This window comes from Eulemur rufifrons, chromosome 6, assembly GCF_041146395.1.
Source record: "Eulemur rufifrons isolate Redbay chromosome 6, OSU_ERuf_1, whole genome shotgun sequence".
NCBI classification, from domain to species: Eukaryota; Metazoa; Chordata; class Mammalia; order Primates; family Lemuridae; genus Eulemur; species Eulemur rufifrons.
In genome coordinates, this window is record NC_090988.1 from 57,099,762 (window position 1) to 57,114,460 (window position 14,699).

Sequence of the window (14,699 nt, forward strand, 5' to 3'; positions counted from 1 at the left end):
CAAAGAATTTATTCCTGTGGGCATGGTCTTTGTACAGAAAGGGAAAATAACCCAAGACTAAACTTGATCCTAGAAGGCACTGAGTGGAATTGCTAGAAGAAGCTTCCCTACAGAAATCCTTCCATGTAACTCTCCTACTAGTTACCATATAGCATCTGTGTGAATAAGGCCAGAGATAAAAATCCAGCTACCTCACAGATATGTTTTCTCTATGTAGAGAGCTCCCTTACCTAGAGATTGACTTTCTGTAACTTTACATATTTGTTCTATTTCTTCCCTAAAATGCAATTAAGAATAAGCTTTCTCTTTCTCCCACTTGAAAATTAGCTTCTTCTTATATCATCATGACTTGTTTAAACTAATTGTGCTCAGCTTATGCAATTATTCCTCAGGGTTAGAATCAGTAAGACAACAGATATAGATTGATTAAACACATGGCTTTGAAGTAAAATAAGATTGGATTTGGATCTTGGCTCTACTAGTTTTAAATCTTTGTGGCCTTAGGCATTTTACTGAGTCACCCTGTACCTCCATTTCCTCATCTATAAAATGAAGATGATAACAAGTTTTTCATGATGTTATTTTAAGTTTGGATACAGAAATCAACCCCCATTGGAATATTAGCTCCATGAGTGGAAAGGATTTTGATTGTTTGATTCACTAATGTATTGGCAGAAGCTAGAATGGTACCTGGCATGTGGAAGACAATCAATAAATGTATGTTAAATTATGTTTTATCATATAATCTGACAATTATTATAATAAATAACATGTATTGTTTATATACTAGCACCAGGTACCAATTCGAAGATTAATTTTCATTTAGCCTTTTTTTAACACCTCCATGTTATATACTAATAGTATTATCACTTCCCTTTAAAAGTTATGAAAATTGTACAAATAAGGGACTTGTTCAAGTCTATTCAACTAGTAAGTGTTGGAAATAAGATTTAATCTGTGGAGTCTGAGTTACCATGTCTCTATAGTAAGCATGCAATAAAGCTCTGCCCTATTATATTTTGAAAGAGCAGACACTTAGCCATAAGTTTTCCTTGTATTAAATATATTCTAGTTTTGCAAACAGCCCACTAATAGCAGAATTCATGTGCATCCTTTAGAATCATTTGGAAGGGAGGGTGTAAAGAGAATTTTCTTTTTCTTTTGACTGAGGTGCAGAAGAAAGAACTGGCTCTAAGTTGTCTGTCTGCCTGTGTGTGATTTAATGACTGTGGATTGTTATATGGTATTTACTCTTGTGAGAACATGAGAGTTTTCTGTGACGGGTGATCAGTTTTAGTTTATAAGATAGCTATGAAGTGCCAAAAATTCTTACTTCTCCTGATATCCTAATATCCTGGTCTTTTTCCTTCCAGTCTTGTGTCTTTGGTGCCCTCTGGCTAGAAGGAGTTGGAGAGATATACAAGGCATCCTTCCACACAGACCAGTTCTCTTTACAGAAGTTCCAACGGCCACTTGCTTAGTTACCTAGAGTTATCAGAAGCCTTGCAGGGATTTAGCAGGAAAAGATTTCCCTGGATTTCATTCCAAATTTAAGAGACATTTATGTATTTTTTCTGTATAAAACATGAGAACATATTTTAATATCTTGAAACTAGAATTTACTTTCTAAAGTTTACTTCACAATCTCCCAAAATAGTTGAAGTTTTCAAAATCCCATACTATTTTTCCACCCAAAAGTACACAATGGCACTTGAGATGGAGCAGGGCTGAGCAGTGCCATTTGAATTTACATAAATTAATTATGGTTAAGTTTGATTTCCTGAAATGCTATATACTGAGATAGGAAATGATAATAATAGTCAGTAATGATTGCTGCTAATATTTATTGAGGATGTATAATGCACAGTTTTAGCACATTGTATAAATTATCTTATTGAAAAATCTTGACAACTTTCTGAGCTTGGTGCAATTATCTCATTTTAAACTGAGAAAACTGAGGTATAAAGTGGTTAAACAACTTGCCAATATCATACACTAGATGAAAACTAGAGGTGGAATATGAAGCCAAACAGTGTGACTCCAGAGTGATTTAATTACCACTTCTCATTTCAAGGGCCTTATAGAAGTCACTATTTTTTGCATTTGGTTTCCATGCCCTCTACTCACTTTTGATTTAATTTCTGGTCTAGGAAACTGCCACTGTTAAAGAGTATAAAATGCCCTCCTCCTGTCAGCCATTATGTCCGGGGCCAACAGCTCCAGCCTGAGCCCAGGATTCTTTATCTTGAATGGTGTTCCTGGACTGGAAGCCACACACATCTGGATCTCCCTGCCATTCTGCTTCATGTACATCATTGCTGTCCTGGGAAACTGTGGGCTCATCTACCTCATCAGCCATGAGGAGTCCTTGCACCGGCCCATGTACTACTTCTTGGCCCTGCTCTCCTTCACTGATGTCACCTTGTGCACCACCACTGTACCCAATATGCTGTGCATATTCTGGTTCAACCTCAAGGAGATTGACTTTAATGCCTGCCTGGCCCAGATGTTTTTTGTCCATATGTTGACTGGGATGGAGTCTGGGGTGCTCATGCTCATGGCCCTGGACCGCTATGTGGCCATCTGCTACCCCTTACGCTACGCCACCATCCTCACCAACCCTGTCATCACCAAGGCTGGTCTTGCCACCTTCTTGAGGAGTGTGATGCTCATCATCCCATTCACTTTCCTTACCAAGCGCCTGCCCTATTGCCGGGGAAACTTGATCTCTCACACCTACTGTGACCATATGTCTGTGGCCAAGGTATCCTGTGGCAATTTCAAAGTCAATGCTATTTATGGTCTGATGGTTGCTCTCCTGATTGGTGTGTTTGACATGTGTTGTATCTCTGTGTCTTACACTATGATCTTGCGGGCTGTTGTGAGCCTGTCATCAGCAGATGCTCGCTACAAAGCCTTTAGCACCTGTACATCACATATCTGTGCCATTGTGATCACCTATGTCCCTGCTTTTTTCACTTTTTTCACTCATCGTTTTGGAGGACACAATATCCCCCACCACGTACATATCATTGTGGCTAACCTTTATCTGCTACTGCCTCCTACCATGAACCCAATTGTTTATGGAGTCAAGACTAAGCAGATTCGGGAAAGCATAATCAAATTTTTACTTGGAGACAAGGTTGGTTTTACCTAAGATAAATGAATAATAAAATCAATATATCATTTGGGCAGGGGAGAAAATAGTGGAGAAGAAATTCATAAAAGCTGTGAGTGAAATGGTATTAAAAACTTGAGTCATTCTAATATATACATTTTCTGAAGTTTTTGCAAGTACATATTATGAAATATTTTTGTTGTGGGCAAAGATCTGCCAAAGTAGAGAAAGCAAAATAAAGAAGTGACATACCCATACCTTAAAAAGCTTATATTTTCCATAAGGTTTAAATATTCATATGTCTACTAAGAACAGTAAGGTAATAAAATGAAAACCGTAGGCCTGGTGACAATCTATGCATTGTGTGTAAGAGGAGGAGGCTATAGCAACATGGAACAAGCACATCCTCTCCATAAAGGAAGAATTGTACTCAGATCAAGCAAATCATTGCCATGGGGTAACATGGCCCAGTGTTGTATAATAATATTTTCCAGTATTTTTAAGACAAACTAGATTTGGATGTTTTATGAAATCTCCAAATTTTAATTGTTCACTAAGTATCCTTTAAAATACCCTATAGTTTATGAATGTCTAAGAGTTCTGTTTTAACCATGTTATCATTTGGGGAACTCCATTTAAAATGGTTCTAAAAAATCTAATTTTCATGTTATCAACCAAGCAGGCAAAATATTAAGTTACTAATATATATTATAACTTATTCACTCATTCAGTCATTAATTTTTTGAGACATTAAGTAATACTGTTAGTCACACCTTATATTTAATGAGAAAAAGGCAGAGTTGAATACAATATACTTTCTGGCCTCAGGATACTCAGAATCTAGACTCTGGTCAGGGATACATGAAAGAAACACATACGAAAGAAAGAGAAGAGATAATAAAAAATGGATGCAGTGTGGAGGAAGCAAAAAATTAGTAGGAAAGAGTTGGGGGAAATATAATATGAGTTTTAGATTCATTTAGTCCCAAGATTTTAATCCTCTATCTTTTAATTTCTAGCCACTAGATCTAGACAGGCTACATAATCTCTCTAAATTTTTTCTTCCATATTTTTTTTCAAATGTGGAAAAGAAAACTTACAACAAAGATGTATCTGGTTGATAAAATGTTGCAATGCTAAAAAGTATGTAGCTTAATTTCTGATCCATGCTAACCATTTAATAAATTGTATGTGATCTTATTTTTATGGGCTATTAGTTTCAACTCTGATTCACTATGAGCATTACAGTTTAATGAGAAATCTTTCCAATTGTATAGGCAATAAAAAAATCAGTTTTGTATGCACAAGCTTTCATTCACACATGCTGTCAATATTAGCCAACAAGTTTTTCTGGGTGCCCTCTATGTTCCTGGCTTTATGTTATGCACAGAGAAATATAAATGAATACAAAAATACTAGTGAATCCTAGCCTAGTAAAGGATATAAAATGCAATGAAATGATTAGTATAAAATGATAACAAGGAAATTGTACATCAGAGATTATTATAAAACGATGGTGATCTAGCACCTCTTATATTTTACTGGATAGAGCTTGAGCCCATCCTCTGAAGTAAGGTATCACAAGAATGGAAGAATAAGCACCACACGTACTTGCCATCAAATTGGCACTAATGATCAACACTAAGGTACTCACACGGTAGTAATATTCTTTGGGGGTTGGGGTACTGGGGTGGGTAAACTCACAACTAATGGATGCAGTGAGTGTTGTAGGGGGGAAGGGCACGCCTCCAATCATGGTTTGGGTGTGGCAAAGTCATAACATGTAACCAAAATGTTTATACCCCCATAATATCCTGAAATAAATAAAAAACTCACGAAAACTGACAGAATGATCATTGATACCTATTAGAGCTAGTAAGTAAAGACTTTATAGGAAAAGTAGTACATATGAGGTGAATTTTGAATTATATGCATGAATATTATACAAGAAAGAGAAGATGGGAATTATCCGGGAAAAAATGAACAATATAAGCAAAATATTAAGTCTAAAAAGAGAATGGTAAGTTTGGGCCCACAAACATTTAGTATGTTTAAAGGTGAAAAAGAAAGGAAGAGAAACAAAAAATGTGACTAGAAATGTAGACAGAGGCCCTATCAGGAAGTGCCTTGTCTGTGAGTCTTGGCTGACCCGAGGCATGCCCTGCATTGCACTTCACCTTTCAGAGATATCAAGTACATTAGAATTACTTTTTTTTTTATTTTTTTATTTCATCTTATTGTTATGGGGGATACAGAATTGCAGGTTACATACGTTGCCCATGTACCACCTTTCCCCCCAAGTCAGAGCTCCAGGCGTGTCTGTTCCCCAGATAGTGCGCCTTGCACCCATCATGTAGGTATATATCCCTCCCTTCCCCACCCTCTCTTCCCGAGTCAGTACCTTCAAGCGTTACCATTCCCCAAACGGTGCGCAATGCACTCATTGGTAGGCATACACCCATCCCCTCCCCCACCCCTCACCTCAGTCTGATATCCGATTGGTGTCGTTCCCAGATGTGTATTTAGGTGATGATCAGGGAAACCAATTTTCTGGTGAGTACATGTGATGCTTGTTTTTCCATTCTTGGGATACTTCACTTAATATAATGGGTTCCAACTCTCTCCAGGAGAACCATAGAGATGTCGTATCTTCATTATTTCTTATACCTGAGTAATATTCCATGGTATACATATACCACAGCTTACTAATCCAATCATGTATTGATGGGCATTTGGGTTGTTTCCACATCTTTGCGATTGTGAATTGTGCTGCTATAAACATTCTGGTACATGTGTCTTTGTTACAGAATAACCTTTTTTCCTTTGGGTATATGCCCAATAATGGGATTGCTGGAATGAATGGCAGGTCTACTTGAATCTGTTTAAGATACCTCCATAATGCTTTCCACAGGGGTTGCACTAGTTTGCAGTCCCACCAGCAGTGTATGAGTGTTCCTGTCTCTCCACATCCACGCCAACATGTGTTGTTTTGGGTTTTTTTGATAAAGGCCATTTTCACTGGGGTTAAGTGATATCTCATTGTGGTTTTGATTTGCATTTCTCTGATGATTAGGGATGTTGAGCATTTTTTCATATGTTTGTTAGCCATTCTTATATCTTCTTATGAGAAGTTTCTATTCATGTCATTTGCCCACTTTTTGATAGGGTTGTTTGATTTTTTCTTGCTGATTTTCCTGAGTTCTAAATAGATTCTTGTTATCAGTCCTTTATCTGATTGCATACTAGAATTACTTTTAACCCTTAAGCAGCTGCTGCCCCATTTGTCATTTTCCTGGATTGCTCAGATCTCCGCCATAACCTCTGTCTCTTAAGTCCTTTCTCATTCTCCTTGTTCCTTCTCCAACTTTCTTCTTTTCTTCCATAGAAACTCCATTTTCTCAGTTTTCACTCACTTCCTCAGTGCACTAACACAGATGCTCCTGAGAACCCAAGGCATTCCTGTGGAGATGTCTTATGTCTTCCTAGAGACATAGAAATGATCATATCATTTTCCTTCATTTGTTGATATGATGTATCACATTTATTGATTTGTGTATGTTGAACTATCCTTGCATCTTTGGCATGAATTTCACTTGATCATGACAAATGATCTTTTTAATGTGTTGTGGAATTTGGTTTGCTAGTATTTTGCCGAGAATTTTTGCATCTATGTTTATCAAAGATATTGGCCTGTAGTGTTCTTTTTTGTTGAGACTAGAAAAATAATATTAAAAAAAATCAATGAAACTGAGTTTCTTAAAGACAAAATCGACAAATCTTTAACTAGACTGAGAAAAATAAGAGAAGACTCAAATAAGTAAAATAATATATAAAGAGAAGACATTATTACTGATACCATAGAAATAGAAAGGATCATAAGAGACCACTATGGGTAGATATTTGTCTACCCAAGAATACATATTTACAGTTAGATAGGAGAAATAAGTTCAAGAGCTGTATTGTACAGCATGGTAACTATAGTTAATGACAATATCTTCTATTCTTTAAAAATGCTGAACGAGTGGTATATGGGTTATACTGGCCTCATACAATGAGTTTGTAAGTATTCTTTCCTTCTAGATTTTTTAGAATAGTTTGACTAAGATTAGTATTAGGTCTTTAAATAATTGGTAGAATTCACCAGTGAAGTCATCAAGCTCTGGGCTTTCCTTTGATGGGAAACTTCTTATTATTGCTTCTATCTCATTATTTGTTATTGGTCTATTCAAGTTTTGGATTTCTTCATGGTTCAATCTTGGTAGGCTGTTTATGTATAGGAATTTATTCATTTCTTTTAGGTTTTCCAATTTATTGGCATATAGCTGCTCATAATGATCTCTCATGATTCTTTGAATTTCTAATCATATTTATAATAGCTATGAATAAAATAAAATAACTAGGAATAAACTTAACCAAAGAAGTGAAAGATCTCTACAATGGAAACAATAAAACATTGATGAAAGAAATTGAAGAGGACACACAAAAATGGAAAGATATGCCATGTTCATGGATGGAAAGAATCGATATTATTAAAATGTCCATACTACCCAAGCAATCTATAGATTCAATGCAATCTGTACTAAAATATCAATGGCATTCTTCACAGAAATAGGAAAAACAATTCTAAAATTTATGTGGAACCACAGAAGAACCAGAGTAGCCAAAACCATCCATCCTGAGCAAAAAGAACAAAGCTGGAAGAATCCCATAACCTGACAGCAATAACATGAATAGAATTAAAAAAATATTGTACTAAGTTAAATAAGCCAGGCATGGAAAGACAAATAACACATGTACTCACTTATATGTGAAATCTAAAACAATCAAACCCAAGATCGATATAGAACTTAAGTGTAAGGTATGAAACCATAAGACTTCCAGAAGAAAATATTTATTTTTGTTTTCATTGTATTTGCGTTTGGGGTCTTAGTGAGGTATCAGAAGAATGGAAAAAAACGCACCACATGTACTTGCCATCAAATTGGTACTAACTGATTAACACTAAGGTGCTCACATGGTAATAATATTCATTGGGTGCCAGTCACAGCATGGGGAGATGGGGGGGGGGTAAATTCACAACTAATGGAGACAGAGCGCACTGTATGGGGGAAGGGCACACTTGTAGTCCTGGCTTTGGTGAGGCAAAGGCATTACATGCAACCAAGATGTGTTTACCCTCATAACATTCTGAAATTAAAAAAAAAAAAAAATGCAAGGAAAAGAAAAGAAAAAAAAGGCTTCATTTATCCTCTAAAACTCTGATTTCCATGGGAAAACATATATAAAAGAAAAATTACAGCCAAAAATAATAATATAAATATGATTGTGTTATATTGTGAATATAATCTGTGTTCCTTTTTTTTCCAGTTAACTTTATTTCCTGACCATATCTGTCTCTTAAAACACAACGTCTAGAGCAGTAGTGACTAATGCAGTAGCCACTAGCGACATGTGGTTGTTGAGCACTTGGAATGTGTGTAGTTTGAGTTGAAATATGTTTTTAGCATAAATTACACAGTGTATTTCAAAGACTTATTACAATAAAACCAAATGTACATTATCTTATTAATAATTCTCTTACATATATTATGTATTATAATGATACTATTTTGGATATATTGAATTAGTGAAACATTGTCAAAATTAATTTCACCTGTTTCTACTTTTTCAATGTGTCTACTAAACAGTTCAAAATTAAATATGTGGCACACATTAAACAGCACTGTTCTGGAGGAAATTCTCATTAATATCAACTGCTCTAGTGGGATAAAAAACACTGTTAATCTGTTAGCTTTTTATTCAAGTAAATATACGGCCATATTACTTTGATATTGGCAATAAATACCTAAAAGTTACATATAAAAGAAAAAAAGAGTTTTTAAGCACATATTTTCTAAGTATAAACATTTTACCCTGCTATTTTGGAAGACAAGTCTTATGGTAAATTTTCTCAGTACCTGAATGGTAGGTACTCTAAATCCCCCTAGGTAGCCTTTTTCTTGCATCCAAGGATATTTTCTAACAGCTTATTGTAGATATCTGGATTTGTTATACAAACAATGCAATCTTGGAAAAGATTACTCCCCAAAGTTTTGGTCCCTTGATGAATGGATGTTAATACAGCATATTGTTAAAAATTAAGGTCTTTAATATTTCCCAAGAAGTGACAGCTTAAATTTACCTTAGAAGCATATTAAATCTTTGTATTTGCAAACCTCTCCCATTGGTATTCGGTTCTGCACATTTTAAGGCAAGCCATTTTTCTACTGTTGAAATGTTTTGGAGAATGAGAGGTTAGGGAGTTCATCTGTGAGTAATAAAGAAAGAGGTGTACATTGTTGGATCTTAACAGAATCCTTTTCACTATTGAGAAATTCTAGACTAAAATGTTCATTATCAATTATATGCTCTTAATTTTATTTCTTTATTTATTTAATTTTAGAGATAGTCTCTCACTCTGATGCCCAGGCTGGATTCAAACTCTTGACCTCAAGCAATCCTCCTGCTTTGCCCCACAAAGTGCTGGGATTATAGGTGTGAGCCATTGGGCCTGGCGTAATAATTGCTTTCTATATGTTAGTGAATACTTATATTTCAACTGGTAGCTCAGAGGATATCCAGAAGCTAAGAAATTAAGTAATAATTTATTGTTTTTAACTGCAGTATAAGGAAGTAAAATAAATACACAGAGTTTTGCAGAATGTAAACTTGAGTAGCCCCAAGTTTAATCCCATGTGCTTTCAGTTAAACTTGAAACAGCAAGACTTTGGGGACAGTCTTCGTGTTGGACTACTGAGAGATTTTTCTTTCATGGTCAAAAATAGTAATACATATTACAAGTTATTACTGAGGCACAATATCTTTGATCTAGAAAGAATATTCTAAAACAAATTCTTCATTATTCTCAAGCAATAGATGTAAAACATAAAAGACAGTGAGATGACCTGACTTCTTCCCAGGCAGGAACCCAACTTTTTCCTTGTGTGGTTGCACAAGACCTACTACCCAGACCTTCTACCTCTCTTTCCAGTGATTTCTTAAGTTGCCAAGTATCTTACTTCCCATACATGTACCTTGTTCAATCCTCACTGCTCTCTAGTTGAGAAGAACATGTTCCTGGAAATTATATTTGTATTCTTTCCAACCAAAATTTGAGCTCCTTAAAGCAACAACAATGGTCTATTCATTTCTGTTTTAATATTTAACAGAATTCACAGGACACAAAGTGTGCTTAGAAACTAATCCAATTAATGAGAAAATAATGCTCAGCTAGGCTATTTTATGTTAGTGCTATTACTGAATTATATATCGTAGACCTAACAATCTGTTGACTCATTAGCAGAGCTATGTTTGCATACTGCATATGATATGCTGGATCCAAAAGATGAGCGTCCTAAGCAAAGACATAATGAGGAGGAGGATTTAGGAATTTCTTATATCTAAGAAAAATCATTGATAATTGTCACATATGTAAGCAATCAAGGCAGACTCCCCCCCCCCTGCAGTGCACATTACAAAATTTTACATTGTCTAACAGAGGAAAAGGGAAGAGAAAGAGACAGAGACAGAGAGACAGAGAAAGGCAATGATGTGGTTGAAGGATGAGAGAAAAAGACCTAATGAAAGACCAGTAGTAGCAAGCCTCCATCACTCAGGAGTGAAATCTCAACTGCTGTGTCTTTTTCTCATTCCCTTCTGTGAAAATGAAGATAAGAACACGTTACACACAACATGATCCACAAAATACCTGCATTTGTATTTTTAAGAATATAAAGTTCATGGGATGTTAACAGTTGCATTCTCTGGAACATAAATTTCTCACTTTAGAACCTGCTTCAAGGAATGTCACTGTTTTAGACAAAATAAGATTGTAAGCATAGGAAAAAAGGGGAAAGGGCCAAGTATATTCTTGATGGAAGGATGAAAGAAAGGGAAACTTAAAATGAAATTAAAGTTTTAGAAAATAATGTGCAATATCTAGTTTACCCAGTATGAGAGTATAACTCATAGATACAAGTTTCAGCCCACTCGCTGATTAGTGATTCAAAAGACATCCGATTTTAGAAATTCAGAGATGCAGTTGCCATTAGTACCACCCTTTCTTCAGTAACCTCTGGATTCCTTGCTTGATCTCCTGGGTTCTCACCCCATAAACAATAGGGTTAAGGGCTGCAGGGATGACATGGTGGAGGACATTGAGCAAGACTGGCACATCAGGGGAGACCTTCTCCTTAGCCACATGTGTAAGGACGAAGACCAGAAGGATGGTGCTGAAGAAAAGGATAAGGATGAAGTGGGAGCCACATGTGCGTAGGGCCTTGGCCACAGCACCCTCTGCCTTGAGTCTCAGCACAGCTCACAGTATGAAGGTATAGGAGAGGAAGATAAGGGTGAGGTCAAATCCTAGCATTGTCCAGCCCCCAGCAAATTGGTAAAGGTGATTGATAGTGACATCATCACAGGAGAGCCTGGAGACAGACATATTGGCACAGATGCAGTTTTCAATGACATTTCTCCTGCAGTAATAAAGTTGGGCTGAAAGAATGGGAATGGGCATAGTTAAAATGACATTCCTGGCCAAAATAAAGGTGGCAGCTTTGACTACAAACTGGTCAGTGATGATGGATGGGTATCTCAGTGGGTGGCAGATGGCTATATAACAATCATAGGCCATGACCATGAATGTGCAGGACTCCATGGCTAGGAAGCAATTCATGATGTACATCTGGAGGAAGCAAGCAGAAAAACTGATGGGTCTGAGGTCGAACCAGAAGATGGCCAGGACCTTGGGGATGACGGTGAGGCAGAGCACAACATCCAGCAGGGAGAGGAGGCTGAGCAGGTAGTACATGGGCTGGTGCAGAGCGGCCTCCATCCAGATGGTGATCAGGAGGGTGGCATTGGCCCCCATGGCCAGGAAGAAGAGGAGGCTGAGGGGCAGGGACAGCCAGCGCTGCCAGGTGGGAGACCTGGTAAAACAGTTGAGGAAGAATTCAGAGACTTCAATAGGGAGGGAGCTGTTGTTATAAAGCAGCATTGCCAGTGACTTTAGTGAGGTAGATGCCTTCAAGTAGCTGAAGAAGACAGAAAGAGTTAATTCTGCCATAGTCTCTGATGACTATGTATTTAAACTATAAAATTCATGGGGTTATGGACACAACCCACGTCATTCACCCCATAGCCCTTGTGCCTAACACATTTCTGACACAAAAGAGGTGGCCATAAAGCATATAAAATGATGTTTTACCATCTTTTTTCTATCATCTGTGTTTCATCTGACATATTCTCCTAGACGAATTTATCTTTTCGATGTCTTTCCTTGATTAATATTTAATGAATCACAATTATTTAAACATCAAACATCACTTAAATGAAATAGTAAAAATAGATAAAGCTGAGAAAACATTTCAATTTAATGTATAGAAATACATTCTAAATGCTAAACACTAAAAAGTTTTTTTTTTTTTAAGGGAGTAAAGCTTAAGAGTATCCAGAAGCATGATGGACTGGGTACAAAGAACAAATCCCCTGATCAAAATAAATAAAAATCATATCTATCTATGTCTATAATTCTATGTTTTTTTATTTTTAAAATTTTAATTTGAAGTACTTTCAACTTATCGAAAATAGTATGCACAGTTAAAAGAATTTTCACATGCCCTTTATCAACATTCATCTTTTGTGAACATCTTGTCTCAGTTGCTTTATCATTCTTCTCTCACTACGCGCGCGCACACACACACACACACACACACGCACACACACAATCTTATCTATACTCATACCCACATCCATACCCACACCCACACCCATGCCTGTATTTATATCTGTACCTATACCTATACCTCTACCTCTAACTATACCTATACCTATAGCCATACTTGAATGCCTTGAATACATTCATGAGCAGGCAAACAAAAAATAATTCTCAGGCTGAGGACTAAGTGAAATCCAGACATTAAAATCAAATATTGAGGTTGGCTTCCAACCGAAGGGCACTTGTGGCATTAAATTAATTTAAGCACACTGTACAATAAATCTCTTGAACTTATTTCTCCTATCTAACTGAAACTTTTTATCCTTTGACCAACATCTCCTATCCCCTTATCCCAAACACCTCAGGCCCTGTTAACCACCATTCTATTTTCTACTTTTAATGCATATGTTAATTAGCTAGATTTAGTCTTTCCATGATGTATACAGCATGTTGTACATTAAATACTTACAATTTTATCTGTCAATTAAAAAAATCCAGGCTCTGGCAGATGGGGAATCTATTAAATCCCACATAGATAGAACCACATAGTCCTACATACATAGAATCCTACAGCACCACACCTGGAGCAAAGGTGTGCACTGGAAATAAACCTCCTCGTCCACCTCCACCCTCACGCCCACCTGGAACTTTTAAAAAAACTGGCTACCTCCAAGGTTGTTATAGTAGAGATAATGTCCTTGTAAATATCAAACCACAGGCAGGTCCTCATGTGACTTTGTAGCCTGATTTCACACCAGTTGCTCAAAAGGAATTTAAAGTTATATTGGATTGTCCAAGGCACCAGAAAATGACAGAATCAAGTCCAAATCCATTCTTGAGGAACCAACTTTTATATTAGGCCTCAAAGAATTTTAATATATAACCTCCTGAAGAAATCAATCTATTTGCAGTACACAATAATTAATTGAAAAAGGAAAAAAAATCATACCCACAAAAAAATTGGTGTTATTTGATAAAGAATATTGAACAAATTTCCTGAATGGATTTTAAGAAATGAAAGATAAGCTTGAAAACATAAGAAAAGGATAAGCATACTTAAAAGAAGATTCTCATATCTATTAGAAATGAAAATTTGTAAAAACATTAAAATTTCATGAGAGATGTTTAATAGTAATTAAGCCACAATTGATAAGATACTTAATAAATTAGAAGACAGAACTAGAGAATTTTTAGAATTAAGTTTCAATGAACACATAGAAAATGTGAAAATGTGAAAGTGTGAACAAGGACATGTAATTCTGATTTGACTTAATTACTCCATCTTTTTGTTTTACTGGGATTCAGAAGATAAAGTCTATAAATCAATATTTTTCTCAGGGCACTGGAAGTTATCAAAAGTAACAAAGCAGATTTGAAAGAAAACTAAATGTATTTAAAAATACAATGGGAATAATAATAACTCAAAGAGTGAATTTAACAATATATTAGAGACAGCTAAAGAGAGTCAGTAAATTGTAAGAAAGAAGGTCAGAAGAATCTGCCAGAGTGAAGATGGAGATAAAATAAAAACAGATGGAAAATACTGAAGAAACTGTAGGAGAAATAGGGGATAGAGTAAGAATGTCTAACACACATCGCATAAGAGCTCCAGACTAAACAAGAGAGAGAATGAGGCAGGGGCTTTTGATCTTTTTAGAAGAAATGAAATGCAGCAGTCATCAGATTTAAGAATTCTAATACTATTATTTGGGATAAATAAAAAAAAGTATACCTACTCCAGCCAGTTGCCACCAGGAGAGGTGGTGCTGGCTGGGTCAAAAAAAAAAAAAAAAAAAAGTATACCTAAATATATCTAGATTATTC

At 36.1% G+C, this 14,699-nt stretch overlaps 2 protein-coding genes across 2 annotated transcripts; one reads left to right on the top strand and one right to left on the bottom strand.

Moving 5' to 3' along the window:
* Positions 1-2,200: 2,200 nt before the first annotated feature.
* LOC138384152 (olfactory receptor 52N2) lies at positions 2,201-3,157 on the top strand. The gene has a single exon (XM_069469427.1). The coding sequence runs from the start codon at positions 2,201-2,203 to the stop codon at positions 3,155-3,157; it is 957 nt and encodes a 318-aa protein (XP_069325528.1).
* An 8,047-nt stretch (positions 3,158-11,204) lies between these two features.
* Positions 11,205-12,155, bottom strand: LOC138384872 (olfactory receptor 56A3-like). The gene is given in 1 exon segment (XM_069470533.1): positions 11,205-12,155. A coding segment is annotated over 1 exon segment (951 nt).
* Positions 12,156-14,699: the final 2,544 nt, after the last annotated feature.